Source organism: Strigops habroptila, chromosome 9 (genome assembly GCF_004027225.2).
Source record: "Strigops habroptila isolate Jane chromosome 9, bStrHab1.2.pri, whole genome shotgun sequence".
NCBI classification, from domain to species: Eukaryota; Metazoa; Chordata; class Aves; order Psittaciformes; family Psittacidae; genus Strigops; species Strigops habroptila.
Genome location: NC_044285.2, coordinates 21,394,299 through 21,413,978, shown reverse-complemented (window position 1 = coordinate 21,413,978; position 19,680 = coordinate 21,394,299). Strand labels below are relative to the sequence as shown.

General features: G+C 54.9%; 1 protein-coding gene across 2 annotated transcripts in view; it reads right to left on the bottom strand.

Annotated features, from left to right (window-relative positions):
* The window catches only part of CPEB1 (cytoplasmic polyadenylation element binding protein 1), a 39,307-nt gene that overhangs the window by 4,093 nt on the left and 15,534 nt on the right, over window positions 1-19,680 (bottom strand). For both annotated transcript variants that reach the window (XM_030496934.1, XM_030496935.1), the window contains 5 exons: window positions 4,406-4,632; window positions 2,648-2,897; window positions 2,372-2,485; window positions 2,187-2,276; window positions 1,119-1,255 (listed from right to left, as the gene is read on the bottom strand). In XM_030496934.1, coding sequence (XP_030352794.1) covers window positions 1,119-1,255; window positions 2,187-2,276; window positions 2,372-2,485; window positions 2,648-2,897; window positions 4,406-4,632 — 818 coding nt within the window. The remainder of the gene's footprint in view (window positions 1-1,118; window positions 1,256-2,186; window positions 2,277-2,371; window positions 2,486-2,647; window positions 2,898-4,405; window positions 4,633-19,680) is intronic.

Sequence of the window (19,680 nt, the reverse complement as noted above, 5' to 3'; positions counted from 1 at the left end):
CTGTGCTGCCCCACCGCATCTCAGCTGAGGCGAGCAGCCAGCCCAGGCCCTTGGGCTTGACCCCAACCTGCAAGTGTCACTACTGCTGCTCAGTGTCTATGTCCAGAGCTCTGGAGCTCCAGCTTTGCTCCAGACACCTCCAAGAGCCCACAAAACCCAACAGCCACACTGCTCCACTTCCAGGCAGATGGGAATCCAAAGCACTGGTCCCTCAGGGCTGGAAGCCAGGATACAATCCATGTACAAGTGGATTCCTCCTGCTGCCTGCACACTCTGTTTACAGCCCAGTCAGATGCCTCCCCACATGGGAAACCCATGAAACAACCCATCCGTGGCCAATTTCAACAGGAGCTTCCATCTGCAAAGCAGCTGATACAGGGCTCTGAAGAGGATAAACTTCCACGAGCACTAGATCACCAAGCACGAAAGCAGTGCCAACAGCCTGACACCCAGGAGAGCTTCTGGAACACAAGGAGTTTGTGCCTGCCTAGGTAAGAGCTGAATCTCAACCCTTTAACTCCACAAGCTCATGCAGCTGTACCCCATCTATAGCTACATTCCCCCTTCACCAGGAGGCTGAGCTCAGCCCCAGCACCTCCACAGGTCAGCCAGCCACAGTCACACTGGGGAGAGGCTGCAACTTCAGCTGTGGATCCAAAATACCTGCCTGTAGTGAGCACAAGAGCCACTTGTTCAGCAAGCAGGGGAGGTCTAGCAAAGCGCTAAGGGGATCAAAGTTTGTCCCTGTAAGCAAAGGTGTGCTGAAAGGAGCATGAAGCAGAAAAATCCCTGTTTCTGTGCTCCTTTCCAGCTGCACGAAGCTGCTCGGCTTCATGAAGCCAGGGTCTGCCACAGATCCAGGAGCCCCATGTCACAGTTCCAGACACAAGCTGTTATGAAGGACACAAACACTGACCTGACACTTCCCTCCTTGCCCACATTCAGCCCCTCTACAGGAACACATCAGTTAAAGAGAGCCAAGAGCCAATTGACTTCTGCCGCTCTTTTTTAGCCCTGCTTTCCTAGAGCAGAGCAATGCTGCCCATCCCCTTGTCTCCAAGGATCTCATCAGCATCTCCTGCTCTCATCTGGAGGGCGACTCTAACAGGTCTGCTCACCTCTTTGCAGCGCATCCTGCGGCTGGACATCTTGAAGTAGTATTCAGAGAGCCCATCAGGGCTTAGCAAGTCCTGGGAGCATGCCTGGAGCAGAGCACGCACGGATTTCTCTGACTCGAACACCAGGTAGACATATCCTTTAGAGGTGAATGGAAAAAGCCAGTTGTTAGAACTGTAGCAGAGGAGAAAGATCACCCCTGTTTGCAGACACCCTCAAAAATCACTCTCAGATGCCAGTATCTGCACTGTATAGTCCTCGCTATTCACAAGCTCTTCTAGGGGAGGGCGATTTGCAGCCCCTCCCCTAGCAGACCCTCCACACATGACCCACCTGAGATGCACAGAGCTCAGCCAAGCTGGGAAAGAGCCCAAAGCCAGCACAACGGGGCAGGCTGTCCACACCCAGTGCCATGTGGACCACTGTCCATCCCCACTGCCACATCTAGATGTGACAAGCAGGCACCACCAGCCTGGCCACAGCATGGTCTGCAGGAAAACAGACTGCTTCATATTTAAAATGTCTTAGCCCAGAAATACAAGTTTGGGGCTTTAAAAATCACTTCCCTCAGCACCAGCACTCTGCACCTCACACTGTGCTAGTGACTGAATGAGGCCACCGGGCACCACCAAGCCTACAAACTAGTTACTCCTCACTGAGTAACTCATCACTGCTTACACAACACATCAGCCCAGCTACCTCGGGCAGGAGGACACCCCAGGGACTGCTCAGCTCGCCAGTCCCTGAGCTGCCAGCTCACTGCAGACATATTTTGATTCAAGGGTGCATGTGGGCAACCAGGGCGAGCCAGACCCTCGTGGGGCTCCAGAAGCACCAGAGAGGACTCCCCCCACCCCACACTCTGCCCAGCCCTGCTAGGGACACGGGGAACACCAGGTTCAAGGTGACAGTGCTCTGGTGCTGACCCAAGTGAGTGTGGGACATTTACCCTAGGGTGCTCTGTACCATCCAGTCACCAGCATGCAGCTGTACCAGCCCAGATCCGTGCTGTAACATAGCATGGGAAAAAAGTAACCCTACCGTGTCGCTATTACCTTTAGGCATATTACCTTTGGGAGGGCAGCGTGGGTGTTTGCCATCCTTACCAGGCCACTCCACACTCAGGGAGCCAAACACACGGAAGGTGTTGATCAGTCCAGCTACAGACAGGAGAGGAGTCAGTATCCCGAAAAAGGCTCCACCCCACACCCTCGTGATGGCAAAACCCCACAGCACGGGGCCAGGGGCTGCTCACCTTCCGTAATGTCCCATGGGACTCCTCCCAGGAACACTTTGCAGGAGTAAACAGGGTTCTTGTAGTTTCGGGGAGGCAGCTGCCCACTCCAGGTGCAGGTTGCTTCATTCACAGCTTGGACAAGCACCAACAACACTCAGTACAGGACCATTTACATCACACCCTGCTGCGGGTCTCCAAGCAAATCCCCATATTCCACAGCCATAGGTTCAGCAGAGCTGCAGCAGCAGGAGGCAGCTGCCACTGAAGCCTGCTGAGACCCACCATCCAACTTACCTGCTGCTTGCCTGTGAAGCCTAGCTTCTCTTTCAATACTGAAGGGGTCTTCTGGAGAGTCCAGAAGATCCCAGGAAGGCCACGCCGATGCTCCAGGCCATCTTTTCGATGCACTGGCTGGGGAGGAAGTTACTGCAGCCAGGGCAGCTTGATCTTGATCCAGCTGGGACCCTACTCCCATCTTTAGGGGGTCTCTTGACACCCCACTGAGGGGCAGAAAGGGCAGAGGGGGGGAGATCCGAAGGCTTGACTGCAAGAGAAAGATCACATTAAGACCCAGCTTTGAGTAATAGCACATAATACTAGAGGACATGTGCCACACTGGGCCCTGCCCTCACCTGCAGGAGAACAGGCTCTTGGTGACTCCTGTTCACCGGACACCCTCTGAGATGTGGCAGCAGCAGGAAAGCAGCCCCCTCACTGTCCCAGCAGCCTGATGGGACTACAGTTTCCCTGAGAAGGGCCTAACTCTGAAGCCATTTCCCACCCAACCCATGTTAGCAGCAGCAGGGATCTGGAGCGGGAGGCACTTTGCAGCCCACCAAGCCACCAGCTACTCCCTGCCTGTTCAGCCTCTAGGACAGCTGCCAGCCCCAGGGAGCACTGAGGCACCCCAGGAGCAGCCTCGTGCTCCACTGGAGGCCCTGCCTGCAGGACGTGCTGGCAGCACCCACCAGCTCTGCAGGCAGCCAGCAGGTACTTACCCTCCGCAGAGCAGCTCCCAGCCCAGGGCTCAGCTGCCTGCAGAGCCAACTGCTCCAGGCTGAATGTGCCTCTCCAGGGTGGACAGAGTACAAGCATGGATTAATGAGCCAGCAGGGATGGGAGATGCTGTGCAGCTCAGTGCCCTCTATACCAAGGGAGACCCGACCTTATGGACAAGGCCAGCACAAAGCTCTGCTGCCCCACACTGCCTGACATGGCAGAGCCTGGGGGCTGCAGCTGCTCACAGCACCCTGCTCCAGACCCTAACCCTCCAGGAGAACCCACTCCACATCAAGCCAACCATGTCCTTCCTGCCCACCCCTTGTGGGGGTCAAGGCCACAGCTGCACCACAGCAGAGCCAGGAGCAGCTCATCCCTGCCTGTGGCCTCAGGTCCTGAGGAGGAGCCCTGCAGCAGCAGCCAGAGCTGGCTGGAGCCAGGCTGTCCCACTGCAACACAGACCCAGCAGCACAGACTGGGGCAGCAACACAGACACTCGCTGGCTTCCAAATTTAGCTGTGCCGTAGGGAATGGGAGCAGGCTAGACCCAGTTTGCTCTAGAAGCAGCAGCTCTGAGATGAAGTGCAGTCAGCAAATGGGAAGGGCAATGAAAGGCAGGGACAGGAGCTCCTGAGAAGCCCAGGCTGGAGCCTGGAGGCATCTGTGCTGATCAACCACCTCCCTGCTGGGACCAGGGCACAGACACCCCACTGCCACACACAAGCTCAAGCACTCAGACCCCTCTGGGAGCTACTTCAACCCCTTGGGGCTGCAAGCACAAAGACAAAAGGCCAAAACATTATTCAAACCAAAAATATATAAGGATATTGCTAGTTTGTGCCGCAGGAGGGCTGCATGAGCAGCCCTTCTTCCAAACCCTGGGCTGCAAGAGAAGCTCACTGTGTCTGTGTGGGCATGACAGCTCCCTGCAGTACTCCTTTCCCCTCCTGGGCAGGCAGGGCTGTGCCTTGCAGCCCCCCCAGCTCTCCCATGCTCCCCAGAAATGTGACAAGACACCAGGAATCAGAGAGTGGGTGCAAGACCCAAACTTACAATCAAGTCTGAGAGGTGGTCAGAGCCAGAGCTGAAGCCACTGGTGTCTGAGTCCGAGGGGCTGCTGGAGCGGGAGTCCAAGAGGGAGCGGGAGTCCAGGCGGGAGTTCCTCAGTGTTGGTGTGGAAAACTTTTCTGACAGGTCAGAGCCAATGGGGTCCAGAGGCAGGAAACCCAGCGGGGGCTTCCCCAAGACATTCCCCAGAGGGTTACTCAGCATGCTGAGAACTGCAACAGAGACACAACCCGTAAGCACTGCAGCATGACACATCTCCTTCCTTCCCTCCCAGCTCCCGTGGCAGCAGCCCAGGAGGGCACTGGGCTCCTCTCAGCCCACAGCCAGCAGCACATGTGGCAGGAGCCAGCCCTCCACACAGCTCCAGCCAGGCTGCACTCTTTGCCATCAGCTGCAGCACAGTGCTGCACAGCTGAAGCCAACACCAGCAGCCCAGTATGGTGACAAGACATACGCATGGGTTACTCTCCCAAGGCTGAGATCAGACAGGAGATCCCACTTCATCTGGGAAAAGAATGGTAGCCTCCATGTCCTCATTATGGACCTCATGCAGGTGCTCCACACAGGCCACTCCACTAAGTCTGTGTTGTTTGGGGAGCAGGCTGTGCCCCAGCAGTGCAGATGCCCATGCAGCTGCAGCAAGGGGGGTACAGGGCAGGCCCATGGCCAGTCTCTGCTGTGCACACTGCTGGGCAGGCTGAGAGGAGCAAGGCCTGGCCCATGAGCACGCACGTGGAGGCTCAGAGTGGGCCACCACACACCAACCCCAACAGGAGCTGCAGCAGGCAGACTGCAGCGTGCCAGCCTGGCCTGCTGACAAAGGACACGCTGCCCAGCCAGCAGCGGCACCGTCCCTAGCACACACTCACAAGAAGCCTGTCTGGTCAGGCCTCCGCCCCAGAGCCAACAGACAGGCACACACCAGGCTGCTTCCCTCACGCAGCAGCTTTTCCTCCCACTGAGGAACCAAAGCAAGCAAATTCCTACAAACAGAGCTGCCTCAGTGCACAGAGCACCAGGCCACCGAGGGGTCAAAGACCCACCCTGCTCCATGGGGCAGTGGTGTGGGGCCAGCTGCCATCCAGAAGGGGAGGGAACACAAGGCAGGCTCAGCCACACTGCATCCCACAGGGGCATGACAGCAGCCAGCTCTATTCAAAAGGAGCAAGTCTCAGCAAGCTGAATGTGTCCCCAAACCAAATGGGAAGAGCAAAGCATTCAGAAATGGTTTTAATTATTCAGAGGCTGCAAAACAAGGCAGCTCGCCCTGTAGCTTCCAGTTTTCAACAAAGAAAGTTTGGGATCCGCTTGAAATCCTCCAACCCCACCTGAGCTCATCCAGCTAGGACCACAAGGTTTCCAACAGCTCTTGTGCAGAAGAGCATTAATAATCCAAAGCACTGCCCAAACCAGGTGAGTAAAAAATGCCACCATGCTCAACTGCTCTGCCAGACACCAGCACCACCTCAGTGCCAGCACCAGAGAAAGCAGTCACACACACCCAAAGCCAGCTGCTGGGACAGACCTGTCCCAAGCCACATTATCCAGTGGCACACCTGCTGGGGAGCTGGCATCTCCAGCCTCACAACACATCAGAAACCCCACGGAGGTAGAGGTGGATCCTTTACTTGGAAGCATCCACCTCAACCCGAGGCAGAGCTGCAGGAGCAGCAGCAACAGTCGCAGCATCTCCCCAGTTACGTGGAGCCTTATCCCTGTGAGTTCTCCCAACGGAGGCGCAGACGCATTCTGGCTACTGAACAGGACTATGAGCTCACCTCTGACCACACCGTGAACGGACCTCCTGCCCTCCGCACATCTGCTTGGCTCTCCCAGCAGCAGCCCCTGTGCTTACAGCCAGCCCTGGGCCACAGAACACCTTGCTGGGCAATGGTACTTACCCTGGGCAGCGCTGGGGCAGCAGCAGCCCCACCAGCAGTGGTGGGCAGCAGAGGGAACGCTGCAGCAGCAGCTGGAGCTGGGAGGAGGCTGCTCATTCCCTCCCCTCCCAGTCCCAGCCCAGGGCAGAGCATCTCCCAGCCCAGGCAAGCTGCTCTACGCTGGTTTGGCCACTTCCCTAAACCCACGTGATTTGTTTAAAAATACAGCCAGTGCATTGTTCAAGGGAGACAGATGAATGTGTGAAACAGGCTCAAAAATCTGATTAGTCACTAAACAGCACAAGAGCCAAAGCACAGCAGCTGATCCCACAGCCCAAACCTCACTGCCAACGCACACTCCAGCACTGACGCCCTCCTCAGCCACTGAGCACAGTGGGTTTGTAACACCCTGTGCTGACCCTGTGCACGCAGCATTCCCAGACCTGGAGCAGGGAATGCCATGCAGATTGCCACCAGGCAATGCTGTCCTGCACCTCACCTCCTGGTTATCAGAGATGCAGGACCAGAACTCCATCTGGGATGTTGGGATGCATCGGCAAGGGCTCAGGGGCTCATCAGGAGCTCCCAAAGGCATTACAGGGTCCATCTGCTTTGCACCATTGATTCCACCCTCACCTCTGCCACCACTCTGGTTTGCTACAGCCACCACTTACACATTCGCTCCCTGTATTGCACAGTTCTCACCGCACCTAGAAAACCAGCAAGGCCAGTATGAGTGCATTCAAGCAGCAGGATTACTGGCCTTTGAAGGGATCTGCTGTCTGGGCATCCGAGTTTCAGCACCAAGCAAAAACCTGCCAGCTACAACTGACCCACTCCTAACCTCACATCCTGCTGTTAATGCAGATGGACCTCATCCACACCAGGAGGATGCTGCACAGGCACTCGGTCACAGAGCTCATGGAGACCCCACATCACCCCAGTGGGTCTGACCCTGCTTCACTCAGCACCTTCAGCCATTCACAGGAACACTGGGAGGAAAAACCATGAGCCACACTCAGTTTCCTCCTCTCCACTTGCTCAGCAAGGCCCCTGAAGCCTGGCTTTGCAGGCAGCCTCGGAAACACCTGCAGGAGAAGCCAGATCTTAGTTCCCACCCTCCAGCCCAAAGGCATCCAGCTTTAACCCATGGAATCCCCATGGGTTGGGGCACAAGAGCCTCTCAAAGTTGCCCACCTAAAACAAGCCCTCAAGGCATCAGGGCTGGTTAATAAAGCCACAGCTCTTGCAGCGAAGTTGGCCTTGTCTCCCCTCCCAAGCAGACAGCTCCAAGAGGAAAAACCATTCCCAGGGCACACACAAGATGCATCAGCAATTTCTGGTGTCAAGAGCACCCCTGAAGCTCTCAAGAGTGAAGCAGCAAACATCAGACTAAAATCAAACCTCTCAGTGCAAACAAAGTACTTCCCACATCTCAAGGGGAAAGTTTTAAGGGAAGGGTCACCACTGTTCCCATTCAGGCATTCCCACAGCAGCCGGAGCATGGCTGATTGCAGAGAGCTTCTGGAACTTTCCCTGCCTCCACCCAGAGCTGCAAGGGAGGCACATGCCAACGCTCCTTTGCAGGGGACAGCAGAAGAGACAGCTTTTAATAGAAACTCAGCTCTGACTTTTGCCTCACTGCTGCAGCTTTAATGCCTGGATTTGGAGCCAGTGTGCTCCATCTTGGAGCATGTCAGCCAAATGCTGACAGATTTAAGAGCTCTGTGGAGCAGGCTCGATCCCAGCATGGCACTGGTCCAGCTCGCAGGCACTCAGGTCACTCCACAGAGCTCCACAAACCACTCTTCCTCTTTAGCATTTACTAGGGAAAGCTCAAATATCAGCACAGTGCTGCTGCAATGTGTGCTCTTCATTCCTGCATTATCCCAGGGCCCCTAAACATACCAAGGGGAGCACATACAAGCATCTTGGACCCATCACAACCCAAGCCAGGCGCTTTGCACTGCAGTACACAGATACACTGAGCCACAGCATGGGCTTCACAGCGTGGCTTGTTCTCACTCTTCAGGCCAACTCTGTTCTGCAGACCCCAAGTTATCTTTTAAATCCAGTTACCAACCACTGAGCTACTGTGTTCATAGAACCACAGACCCGTTTGGGTTGAAGGGACCTTAAAGCTCCTCCAGTTCCAAGCCCCTGCCACAGGCAGGGACACCTTCCACTAGAGCAGGTTGCTCCAAGCCCCTGTGTCCAACCTGGCCTTGAACACTGCCAGGGATGGGGCAGCCACAGCTTCTCTGGGAAAAGTCTGTGCCAGCGCCTCAGCACCCTCACAGGGAAGAACTTCTGCCTCAGAGCTCATCTCAATCTGCCCTCTGGCAGGTTAAAGCCATTCCCCTTGGCCTGTCCCTCCAGGCCCTTGTCCAAAGCCCCTCTCCAGGTTTCCTGGAGCCCCTTTAGGCACTGGAGCTGCTCTAAGGTCTCCCCTTCAGGAGCCTTCTCTTCTCCAGGCTGCCCCAGCCCAGCTCTCTCAGCCTGGCTCCAGAGCAGAGCTGCTCCAGCCCTCACAGCATCACCGTGGCCTCCTTTGGGCTCGCTCCAACAGCTCCATGTCCTTGTTCACCTCAAATTTAGACACACTCTATCAGCGCAAGCTGCAATTCATAGCACACACCTTGGGTAAGGCACGCCAACAGCAAGATGTCCAACCAGCCCCAGAACAGCTTTTATTCTTCCATGTGCTGGTTAGATTTGCAATTTCAGACTTCCAGCACCTGCTCAGGACCATGCAGCTTCTTGCCCTGTGCTGTCACTCACAGCTATTTCAGAATTGGACCTTCCTGGTAGCATTGACCAAGCCCATTTTAGAAGAGATAGATGTGAAGATGAGCCCTAAGGAGCTGGGCTTACAGATGCTGACAGCTTAGGGAAGGGCTCTGGGTAAATAAACCACCTTCCCATTCTGCTGATGACAAATGATGCTTTAATGCCTTTAATAAGGCCTTAAGAAAAGCACCACATGGTGCATCCACTGTGTTTATTCCTGACAGCTGTAGTTGACAGAAAGAGCTCTGCCACCATTCAGCTGTCCTCTGAACAAGTACTTGTGCTTTGGCTTGGGTGTGCAGGGCACCACCGAGCAGAACAAGCCAACAGCACATTAGCAGAGTGACACTGATGCTTTTCCCTCCTTAGCATAAAGTTTTAGCCAAGTTACCTGGAAACAGAGTCTTGCCCAGAGCAAGAAAACCTCTCACCTTACATTTGTCGAGGTCCTTCTGCTCAAGTTCTTCCCCCACACAAAGAACATCAGTGGACACCCATTACAGACTCTTTACAAGCTTGACGGTGTATGTAACCACGCATGACACAAGAGACAGCACACCAGGCCCCAGGTTCTTACACTGCCACAACATGCGGCATGTCTGGCCCCTGCCTGCTCAACATGCAGATAATTCCCCTCACTGCATTCAGAGGTGGCACCAAGTGCTGGACCAGCACATGCACACACTTCCTGAAGTCATCCTCTGAAGGGGTGTTCCAGCCTTTAAATGCTGCAGGACTGGAGAAAAAAGCCTGCTGAGAAGTGACCAAAGGCCTTGCCTGAGCAGGTCTACAACGCCAAGGCGTTCAGAGGGTCACTTTTGCTGGCAGGCACCACCAGCAAGGTTTGACAGAGACATTTCCATCTCCAGAGAGGAGATGACTCAGTGCAGGAAGGATGGCAGACTGCCAGGACAGCCCCTTCATCCACCAGCTACTGCCTACACTGAAAGCCCCCACCTTCTGCCCTCATCTCCTAATAGAGGCAGGGACAGAGATCAATAGGAAAGCCCTTACCAAGAGAAGCAGGGCAGAAAAGATGGGTTTCAGTGCCACATACTTCTCTCCCCACTCGTGACACCTGCTGTGCCCAGAGGCTGTGGAGCCAGAGGCACATTCAGGACAGGGCAGCAGAGTTGGAAAGCAGTGTGACCAAGGCCCTGGAGACCAAACACAGGGCAACTTCTTTTGTCATTTGTCAAATAAGCCCGTAAAGAGCAAAGGCTGTGTCCTGAACAATGGCCTGCTGCAGCTCCAGAGAAACAGCTTGTCTGCAGTTTCTGCCACCAGCCAGGCCCCACTGTGGTGGGTTGGGAGCAAGCTGAATGGCTTTAGTCAGCCAAAAAGCAGCACCTCCTCCAGACACTAAGCAACTTGATGGCAAGAGCAGCACTTACATGCCTGAAAGGCACATGGGCACCTTAACCACCTCCTGCAGCTCCAGTTTACATCCCTATAGTTCCAGCAGAGACACAGACAAGCTGCCAGAGTGAGCTTCCCCCATCACACAGCAGCACCAACCTCTGCTCACCACAGGGGAAGGGGTGAGTGATGCTCCAGCCTAATCCTAAGTGAAGTTTCAGCACTTCATGGGCCTTCTCACTGCCAGGAGGAGCCAGCAGGCCCTGGGAGCACCAACGGAACCAAGCCCAGCAGGAGCTGCCACCACAGATGCAGGGCTGCAGCACACACGACAGGAATGGCCTTTGCTCAGCACATGATTCCCCACTCTATTCACTCCTCAAAGGGAAATGCAGCCTCTTAGAGGTGCACAAAGAAACAGCGAAAAGCTGCAGCAAGACAAGTGGCACAAAAATTTCTTCCTCTTACATGGAGCAGCCACAGGACAGGGCCCAGAGGTGGAGAGGACCCTGTCCTTGGCCCCTCACTGAGCAGCACAGACACCTCCTGAGGTCCTGCCCAGCTCCAATCTTCCCCACTTGATTATTATACTCTCATTACTCCATTGGAAAAACAAGCCACTGCTGGTGTAAGGGCACCTGAAGTCTCAGGCACACATCCTCTCCAGAGCTGTACATCACAAGAAGTCTCACTCATCTTGAACCAATTGCCAACTTTCAAGAGCAGCAGCTCCCACAGCTGCAGATGTGCTCAAACCAGCAGTAGCCACCATCTAAACAGTAACTCCAGCACAGTCCTTTCCGTTTCTGAACTACCCAAGAGGAACCTCTGCCCTGCCAGATCCTTCATCTGGGGCAGAGAAGAACTGAGGATATTCAGGCAGCTATTTCTGGTTTGCTAAGGAGGGGGCAGGGGAATAGAAAAAGGCAGCACAATCCCACAGCTCAACCACAGAATTAGAGTCAGGACACCTGAGGGCTATTCTTGGCTCTGGCACCACAATGGTAAGTCACTTCCCCAGTATGCCCTGAAAAATGGAACCAGAACTAGGAACACTGAGAAGCTTCTTGCACTAACATTGAGAGCACAGATCCCAGTTCTGTGCTGAGAGCAGGACATGGATGGCAACAAAGCTCACAGCTTCCTGAAGCAGGAATTTACTACTGTGTTCTGGGAAGGAAAAACAGAAGCCCAAGGTAAATATAACATCAGTCAAGACAGCTAAAACAAGGGAGGATTGGAAGTGTGCAGGTGATTGCATTCACTAAGCAGACTGCTACAGCAGAGCTCAGCACATTGAAACACAGCAGTTTTTAACTGCATCAGTCCCAGGAAGATTTAAACCCCAACATATCCAGGTCGAATCCTGCACAACCTTCAGCTTTGCAAGCCTCAGGAACAAACACCTCTATATTTAAGCACCAAACTCCTCTCCATTTCCTGCTGCAAGCCCAGGGTGGCAGCTCCACAGCAAGTGTGACTGTACATGCTAACAAGGGTGAGTGACTCATGTGCACCACTCAGCTGCATCCACATTTGTGGGTGCCAGTCCATCAGGGCACCACCCTTAGGGGAAAGGATGCTCTTTGCTGGATCAATAGGAGCCGGCTGTTGGCCATACCCCTTTGGGTACGGCAGGACAGCTAAAGACAGGCTTTAGTCCCAAATGCATGCAACCTTCTTTGAAAAATGGCATAAAAGCCTCACTAAGGCCTTCAGCTGGCAAAAGGCCTCTCACTGTTGCTAGAGCAGCACACCCAGCACCACCAGTGATGCCAGAAGATTCCCAGTTCTCACACCTGTATGCCTCAGGTACAGCATGACAGCTTTAGGGGTTTGCTTCACCTTCTCTCTGCACTCTTGGAGAGGAAAAGCCCAAGCCAGAGGGTCAAGGAGGGGAGTTGGGCCCTTCTCCAGGACCACATCACACAGATGGTGGCTGCTGCTGTCAGACCAGGCTCAGGGCTGGCAGCAGCACAGACCTCACCTGTGATTCAGCTCTTCTGCCAGCACCTAAGGGACACACAGGAGGTGCTGAGAGAGATGTGGTGCTGCTGGATGTGCCACCCCTGCCCTCAGCCTGTGCCCCCTAGAAGGCTCTTAGCTGAGGTGTGAGGACCACAGCACCCTTTGGGAGATCATTCCACTCTGCTTTAAGTAGGAGGCTGAACTTCAAGAGGTCCTTTCCAACTCGAATTACTCTACCACCCTAAAGACAGCCTGCCAAGAACACTGCCAAGGGCCTAAGACATCCTCTTACAGCAGTCCCCAGACTAGTCAGCCAGAGGCATTTCAGCTGTACAAACAGGCCAAACAGTCACCACAATGACAGGTCATCCCACACCACCAACTCCACAGCCTGGTTACCGCGGTGGCACCAGGGACAAAGTCAAGTCTAAGGCAGGAGCAGATGGATGTTGAACACTCAGGGTCTGTCTCACCAGAGCTGGGGAAGGGGAGGAGCAGTATCACTCCTACCTTCTGCTGTAGGCAGTCCCCACATGCTGGGAGAGCAGCTCCAGAAGCTGCTGTGTGCAGTCCAGGCAGGTCCCCCCTCTGGCTCCAAGTGGAAGCACACAGACCTGCACACACTGTGTTGCTGGTCATGAAGGCACTGAGCCAGAAAAGCAGATTCAGGACCTCTTCTAGAGAGCTACCACATTACCACTGCAGCAGACATCACCTTTCCCATCCACATGCCCAGCAAGCAGACACTCCATCTGCTCTTAGGCAGGTAGTGGTGCAATGGCTGGAAGAAACCACCACCCACCCCATCTCTCATTTGAGTGGCACCATCCTGGGGATGAATCTTACCCCAGGCCAGAGCTTGCACACACCTAAACCACCAATAGCAATCACAATGGGAAAGAAAGACTAAGCTAGAGCCACCCGAGAGCAGCTCTGATACTCTCCTCAGAAGGGAGCTGCTTGTCCCAGCTCACCCAGGAGCCAGCCCATGCTCCAGACCACAGCTGGAGCCATGAGCTCACAGGCAGCTCCATGGGTCCCAAGTGTGTTTGCAGATGCCAGCACCACCAGGCAATGGAGCACCACTTGCATGTCTATAAAGTGAGTAGATCTGCCACTGCTGGAGTGTTTTCCTCATCACGCCAACAGCTCCAAACAGCACCAGAGGCTTGAGAAGCCTGTGCCTTCCTTGCATCCACGCTCATGTGCTGTTACCTCCAGGGAGCACACAGGCAGCAACCGCAGCCCCTCAGGGTACTCCAGTGGCTGCAACAGAACATCTTTTCTCACAGAATCCAAGGGGAGGGGTTTGGGTACCTGCTCCTGCGAGCACAAGAGGCTGCCCTGACCCACTTCAGCTGGAGCTGGATACAAGCAGAGATGCTGGTTCAGTTCCCGTGCCAGTTACTGCAGCTTCTGTTTCACAGCATCAGCCCAAATCAAAATAAACCTGTTCAGAAGCTGCTCAAATAGAAGCTTTAAGAGGGGGATTAAGAGCAACTTCCATTAGAAACCAATCCCAAACTCAGTTCTGATCCTTGTTTTACTTATTTGATACATATTTGATTCTGATAAGGATCACAGAGTCTGCAGCTATTCAGTGCTGGCTGCTTTCTACTCCACAGCACACGGAGCATGAGCAGCCCGTGCTGAACCATGCTCAAGAAACAAGTGCCCATTCAGCAGCCACACCAAGCACAGCCTCAGGAAAGCCCTACAACAGCTAAGAGGGCATGGGGCAAACTTTTAGTAAGGCCATCTCAGGTACTCCTGAAGTACAACCACAGAGTTAAGCCAGCTCCTAGCTTTGCTCCCTTACAGCATTGTGACAACAGCCCCCCCAGAAGGCACCACCACATTTGTGCTTCCACCAAGCCCTGAGCAGTAAGCTGGCTGCTCCAGCAGGACCAGGGCATACACACAGCTCCCAGGAAAGCCTGTGCTCCTCTCAAGGCAATGTGGGACACCAAGAACGCAGGGAATTCAGCAACACACACACCCCCCACACAGCCCCCCAAGTCTTTGGTTTGTCTGAATTGGGAGCAGGGCTGAGGCTGGCAAGAGGTGGTCTGGCCTCCTCGCTGCAGCCACAGCGCCAGCAGCATGAAGGAACCTTCCACTGAGTTTTCCAGGCAGGCTCAGGCTTAGCTCCGAGCCTCACTCAGGGTGAAGTGCTCACTCCTGGACCTGAAGCTCTGCTTTCACTAGGGAGCAGGGGGAAAAAAAAAAATCCTTCAATACTCTGGGGACAACCTGGAGTTACCCAGATGCTGAGCTCTCCTCTACCACAATAAGCCTCCAAAATCTTCCTCTAGCACAAGGATTTTCACGCAGCCAAGCATGAAAACAGGAGCTGAGGGCACATGTAGGCAGCAACTGAAGCCACTTGTCCAAGAGACTGAAGGTAAAAGAGCAGGGAGAGATGCAGACATGCAGAAGGGCACAAAGCAGAGCTCTATGGAGCACTTGGCTCCATGCTGGATTAGCCTAGCAGCAAATTAACACCCAGAGATCTCGGGGGACTTCCCTCACTGATCCCCTGCCCCTCCAGGGCCTTCCTCAAGCCCTGCAGCTCAGCACTCAGCCAGCAGCTCGAGGAAGGCCAGTGACTGCTGTGTTGTACTTATTAGCATCAACCCCCCCCCACTGATCAGCAGCTCTCACTGGAGGGGTTCTCAGGTGCCTGCCACCACACACAGCACTCCTGAGGGCAGCCTGAGAACAGCCCTCCCTGGGGGAACAGCTCTCAAGTCCCTCCTCCTGTCGCTGAGAGGAAAGGCTGGGAGGTCAGGACAACACACTTCCCTCTGTGTAACAGGTCTCCCCTTTTATCCTTCAGAGAGGGGCTTTTGGCTTGAAGATTTCAGAGTGATTAGCACTTGGAGGCCTCAGCTACCTGACAGGCAATGCCCACACGCTGCCTGCAGTTCCAGCCTAGCATGTTTTCAGCAGCTACACATCATCAGTGTGTTCAAGCTGACTGCAGAAACGAGTTGCTCTGGGAAGCAGGAGAACCAGGGGCTGGAAAGAGTCAGCAGGATCATCTCCCCAGCACCAGAGTGACTGGAGCCGTAACCTTGCAGGGTAGAGACAGCAGCAGCCAGCGGAGAGGGCACAGATGAGGCTGGAGCTGCAGTCTCAAGAGCAGATCCAAGGAAAAGCTCAGATCTGCTGCTGCATCAGCAACTTCAGGGTCACACAACAAATAGAGAGACACACACAGCAAGGTGGTCCATCCAACACCATCAGGAAGAGCTCAGCTGCTCAGGCCGGGTGCCTGGAGAGGCCAGTGTCCTCCCCAGAAGAAGAGCTGATCCTTCCAAAAACCCCCTTGCAGGTTGGCATTGCAAACCCAGTGTTAACAGACTGCTTTTACGATGATTTCCCAGTGGGAAAGTCTGCTGTCCCACATAGGGACAGCCTCCCAATGTAGGGCAGGACAGACCAGCCAGACCAAGCAGCTAGCACACAACTAGAAACCAGCCAGGGAGACCCAAAATCTGCACACAGATCTGCCTGTGTCCTGCTGTCACCTGTTCTCCAGGCAAAAACTGGATTGAGACCCCATTTCCTTGTGCTCCTTAAGGAGCAGGGCAGGGAAGGTAAAGGATACCATCAAGGGCAGTCCCATCTCCCTGCCTCTAACCCCTCCTTGCCTCTGCAGTGCAATGACTTGAAAGTTTAACACAGGCATCTGCCTATATGAAGCTACTTTAAAGAAGGGGAAACATTGCCTCAAGAAATACAGCCAGGGATGGCTGGACTGGAAGTGTTCAAGGCCAGTTTCCTGCAAAAGCCCCTCCCTGGGCCACACAGCAGGTTTCTGGGACTTGAAGTATTTCCAGCCTGATAGATCTAGTGGCAGCAGTGGGTTTGAGATGCCTTTCCTGCTATGAGACAGCAGTTCAATCTTACAGCCAATAAATGCAGGCAGCTTGAGCCTGCAGCAGATGCCTCCTCCCAGAAAGGCTCCCTCCAGACACCAGCTTTAGGGACTGGCAGCACATCTGGCACGCTCAAGGGCTAAGGACATGTCCTCCATGTGCTACAGCACTGGACCCAGAAGGAAAACTTGTACCAATAACCTTGTCTGGGTGCAAGGACCCCTTTGGGAAGGGAGGATGAGGGCAGGATCAGAGCATATAAACTACTCTGGCCTCCTCCAGCATGGCCCTGCCAGCAGCAGGCACCTGATCCCACTGCACCAAGCTGCACGGTGACACCGCCCGGGGAGCACAAGGTGACACCAGGAGGGTTTGCAGCCAAAGGTCCTTCCCGGGCCGAGACAGCTCCACGCTGGAGGGACTGCACAGACAGGCCCCAGCTCATCAGTACTCGAGCACAGGCACTGCAGGGGACCACATCAGCAATATTTTTAGCCTGATTGTTCAGGGTTTTTTTTGCATTTCCACCCTTCCAGCCACCTCCCCGTGGGTCTGCGCAGCTGAGTCACTGCTGGAACCTTCCAAATGCTTGGGTGCCAGCAGCACAACAGCTCTGCCTGGCAGTGCCACCCCTCCCCAGCCCCTGGGGACAGCCCAGCACTGACACAGCTTCACCTGCTCTCGGGACACCCCAAGGGAGACCCCAGCCCTGGGGCTCCCAGGCCTCAGTGCCGGGCAGCAGAAGCAGCCGGACACAGCAGTATCCTTTCCATGTCCCCCCTATTTCCACCACAGCACAGCCAGGCCACCTGGAAGCACCAGTATCTGTCAGCTTGTCCATCTAAACAGCTGTCAGTCACAGAAACACTTCTCTGCCACCCCAAGAGAACATTTCATAGCCTTTCAAAAGACACTCCTGAACTACAGGAGCTCCCTCCCCAGCGGCTCTGCATTGCCACTTCAGGGCCCTTGCAAAGGAGGAAAGATGAAGCTCTGCAGACACAGGAGGTGTGGGCCAGCTGAAGCAGTACCACAGTGGTGCACAGGTATCAGCCCTTCACTTCTCCAGCCAGCAAATGCCATCCCCACAGCTCTGGGAACAGGGGAGTAACAGCAGCCCAGACCAAGGAGCACTCTTGGCCCAGCTGCCACCCACCTGGGAAAGGAGAGTTGGATTGAGATGGAGAACACAGTGCCAGAACTATGACACCCCCAGCCATATGGCACAATCCTCTGCAGAGCTGCTGAAGGCCAGAGGCTTCTCTGTGGAAGCAGCACCGCTGTGTTTGGGCTGGTTTTACAAACCAGCCATCCCTGCTTCACATACCAAGGGGAATACCAGGAGAAGTGAGAAAGTAGGCCTCTCCACACAGTATTGGGTGCCATCTTCCAGCAGCTGTTACCACAAGCTGTCACAAACACCCACTGGATGCAGATCACCCAAGCCCAGGGCAGTGCCTGAGGTTAGATCCTTTCCACCACCGGCCTCTGCGGCAGCAGTAACTCCAGCACGAGGCACTGCAGTCAGTGGGGGCACCCAACACCACATACACCCTCAGAGAGCAGGCAGGTCACCGGAGCACCTTCAAATCAGCTCCAAATCCATCTCCCTCCTGAAACCAGAAGCCCCTCCACCACAGACAGTGAACCCCCCACCATGGTCCTCTTGGCCCCACCAGCCAAGCCATGATATGCAAAGGCTGCCAGAGACTCGTGTTAGTGCTGCTTGCATGCCTGCCAGAGCACTGCAGACACAGCCCTGCCTCTGCCAAGGCAGCCTGGCAGGAACCTGCCCAGGAGAGCACAGAGGCAGCAGGTCAGGTGGGGCTGGGACCCGCACGGAGCAGCCGCCTCCATGTGCGCCAGCCCCTGTTCTGCAGCACCGTTGTGCAGAGGCCGGGTGTCGCGAGCAGCAGCAGCACCATTCCACAGGGATGTTGCCTGCTTTAAGCGTGCTCTTCACAGTAAAGATCCTGTAACAGAGGTTCAGTGCCCCATAGTCTGCTAACCATGCTATGCACAAGCATGCACAGCTCTAAGGCACCTGGCCAGCCCACTGCACACTAATAACTTTTATTTCTCCCTCCTCTATCAAGGTTTCGGCTGGCAACTAAAGGAGGACAGGTACTGAGCATGTGGTATTCCCTGGTTCACTAGGGTAAGCCCATAGGACCATATGCTGGAGCACAGCTACTGCAGCCTGACGGTACCAGCACTCAAGCCAGCAGCACCCTAAGTACGAGTGCTGGGGCCCACACACAGGCCTGTGTGCTAAGTCTGGTGGAAGTCAACTGCATGAACTCGAGTGGGCCATGCTGATGAAGCTGATCCAAACTCTACTACCCCACAACTGATGTGTTGTTTTACAACCCATGCAGCAACAGTCGGGGCTGTATCCCAGAAGCTCTTCCAATCCAAGGGCAGCATCCCCTGGACATCAGAGGTGGTCAACAGCTCTCCCGTGCCCCCCCCAACATCTACGTGGGCAATGGCATGGCCCAGGCCACCCCAGAAGCCATTTACATTCGTGTCAGCACCAACTTTATGCCCAGGGCCTCCTATGTCACCCAAGCCTGTGCAGAGATGCACTACCCTTTTAACAAAGCAGCAGCGTGCTGCTATAAAGGGATGAGTTTCTGTAGCAACCAGGCTGAACTTGTACAAACTCTGCCAAAGCACTAGATCTTTCCACAGACTGATACTTGAACGAACACAGCACTGCTTGTGAAACTGGTTTTTACAGCCCTCAAAGGCTAGAAAGTGAACTCTTCCTTCTGTTTTATCCCCCTGCTCTGCCACTACTCTGAGGAGATGTTAGATTTGTGCACGCAGCACCCCTTTCCCCTCCTGTGATCTTGGAGAGAGCTGGAGCCTCTGGAAGAGTTAACTGGACCCTGAACCACTCCAGGGGAAGCACCCAGCACCCCAAAACCTCCTGATCCGATCCCAGCTGCAAAACCAGCCTGGAGAGGATAGAGGGGGAAGGGCAAAGCCAGCAGTGCATGGCTGCAAGCCCACACCCTGCCCGTCACGTAGGTTTGCACTGGACCAAAAGAGTTAAAGCCAGAAGCCATTCCCCTGCATCTCCTCCAGCCCACTGCCAGGCACAGGCCGCTATTTCTGGTTGAACGTGGGAGTGGAGAAGGATCCCTCCAAGTCTCCCACCAGGCTGCGAGCTGCCTCCTGAAGTTGTTCGCCCAGTGCCGGCTGCGCCTACCACACCCCACAGGCAGAGTTCCACTGGGAGCATGGCCGGAGCACAGGAGTGAGCAGGACGGAGCACAATGAGGGACACCCTGCTGCAGAGCTACCTGCCACCAGGTATTTGCAGAGGCTGACGTTGCAAAGTTGAGCCTCCAGACACCACACCCCCCCACCC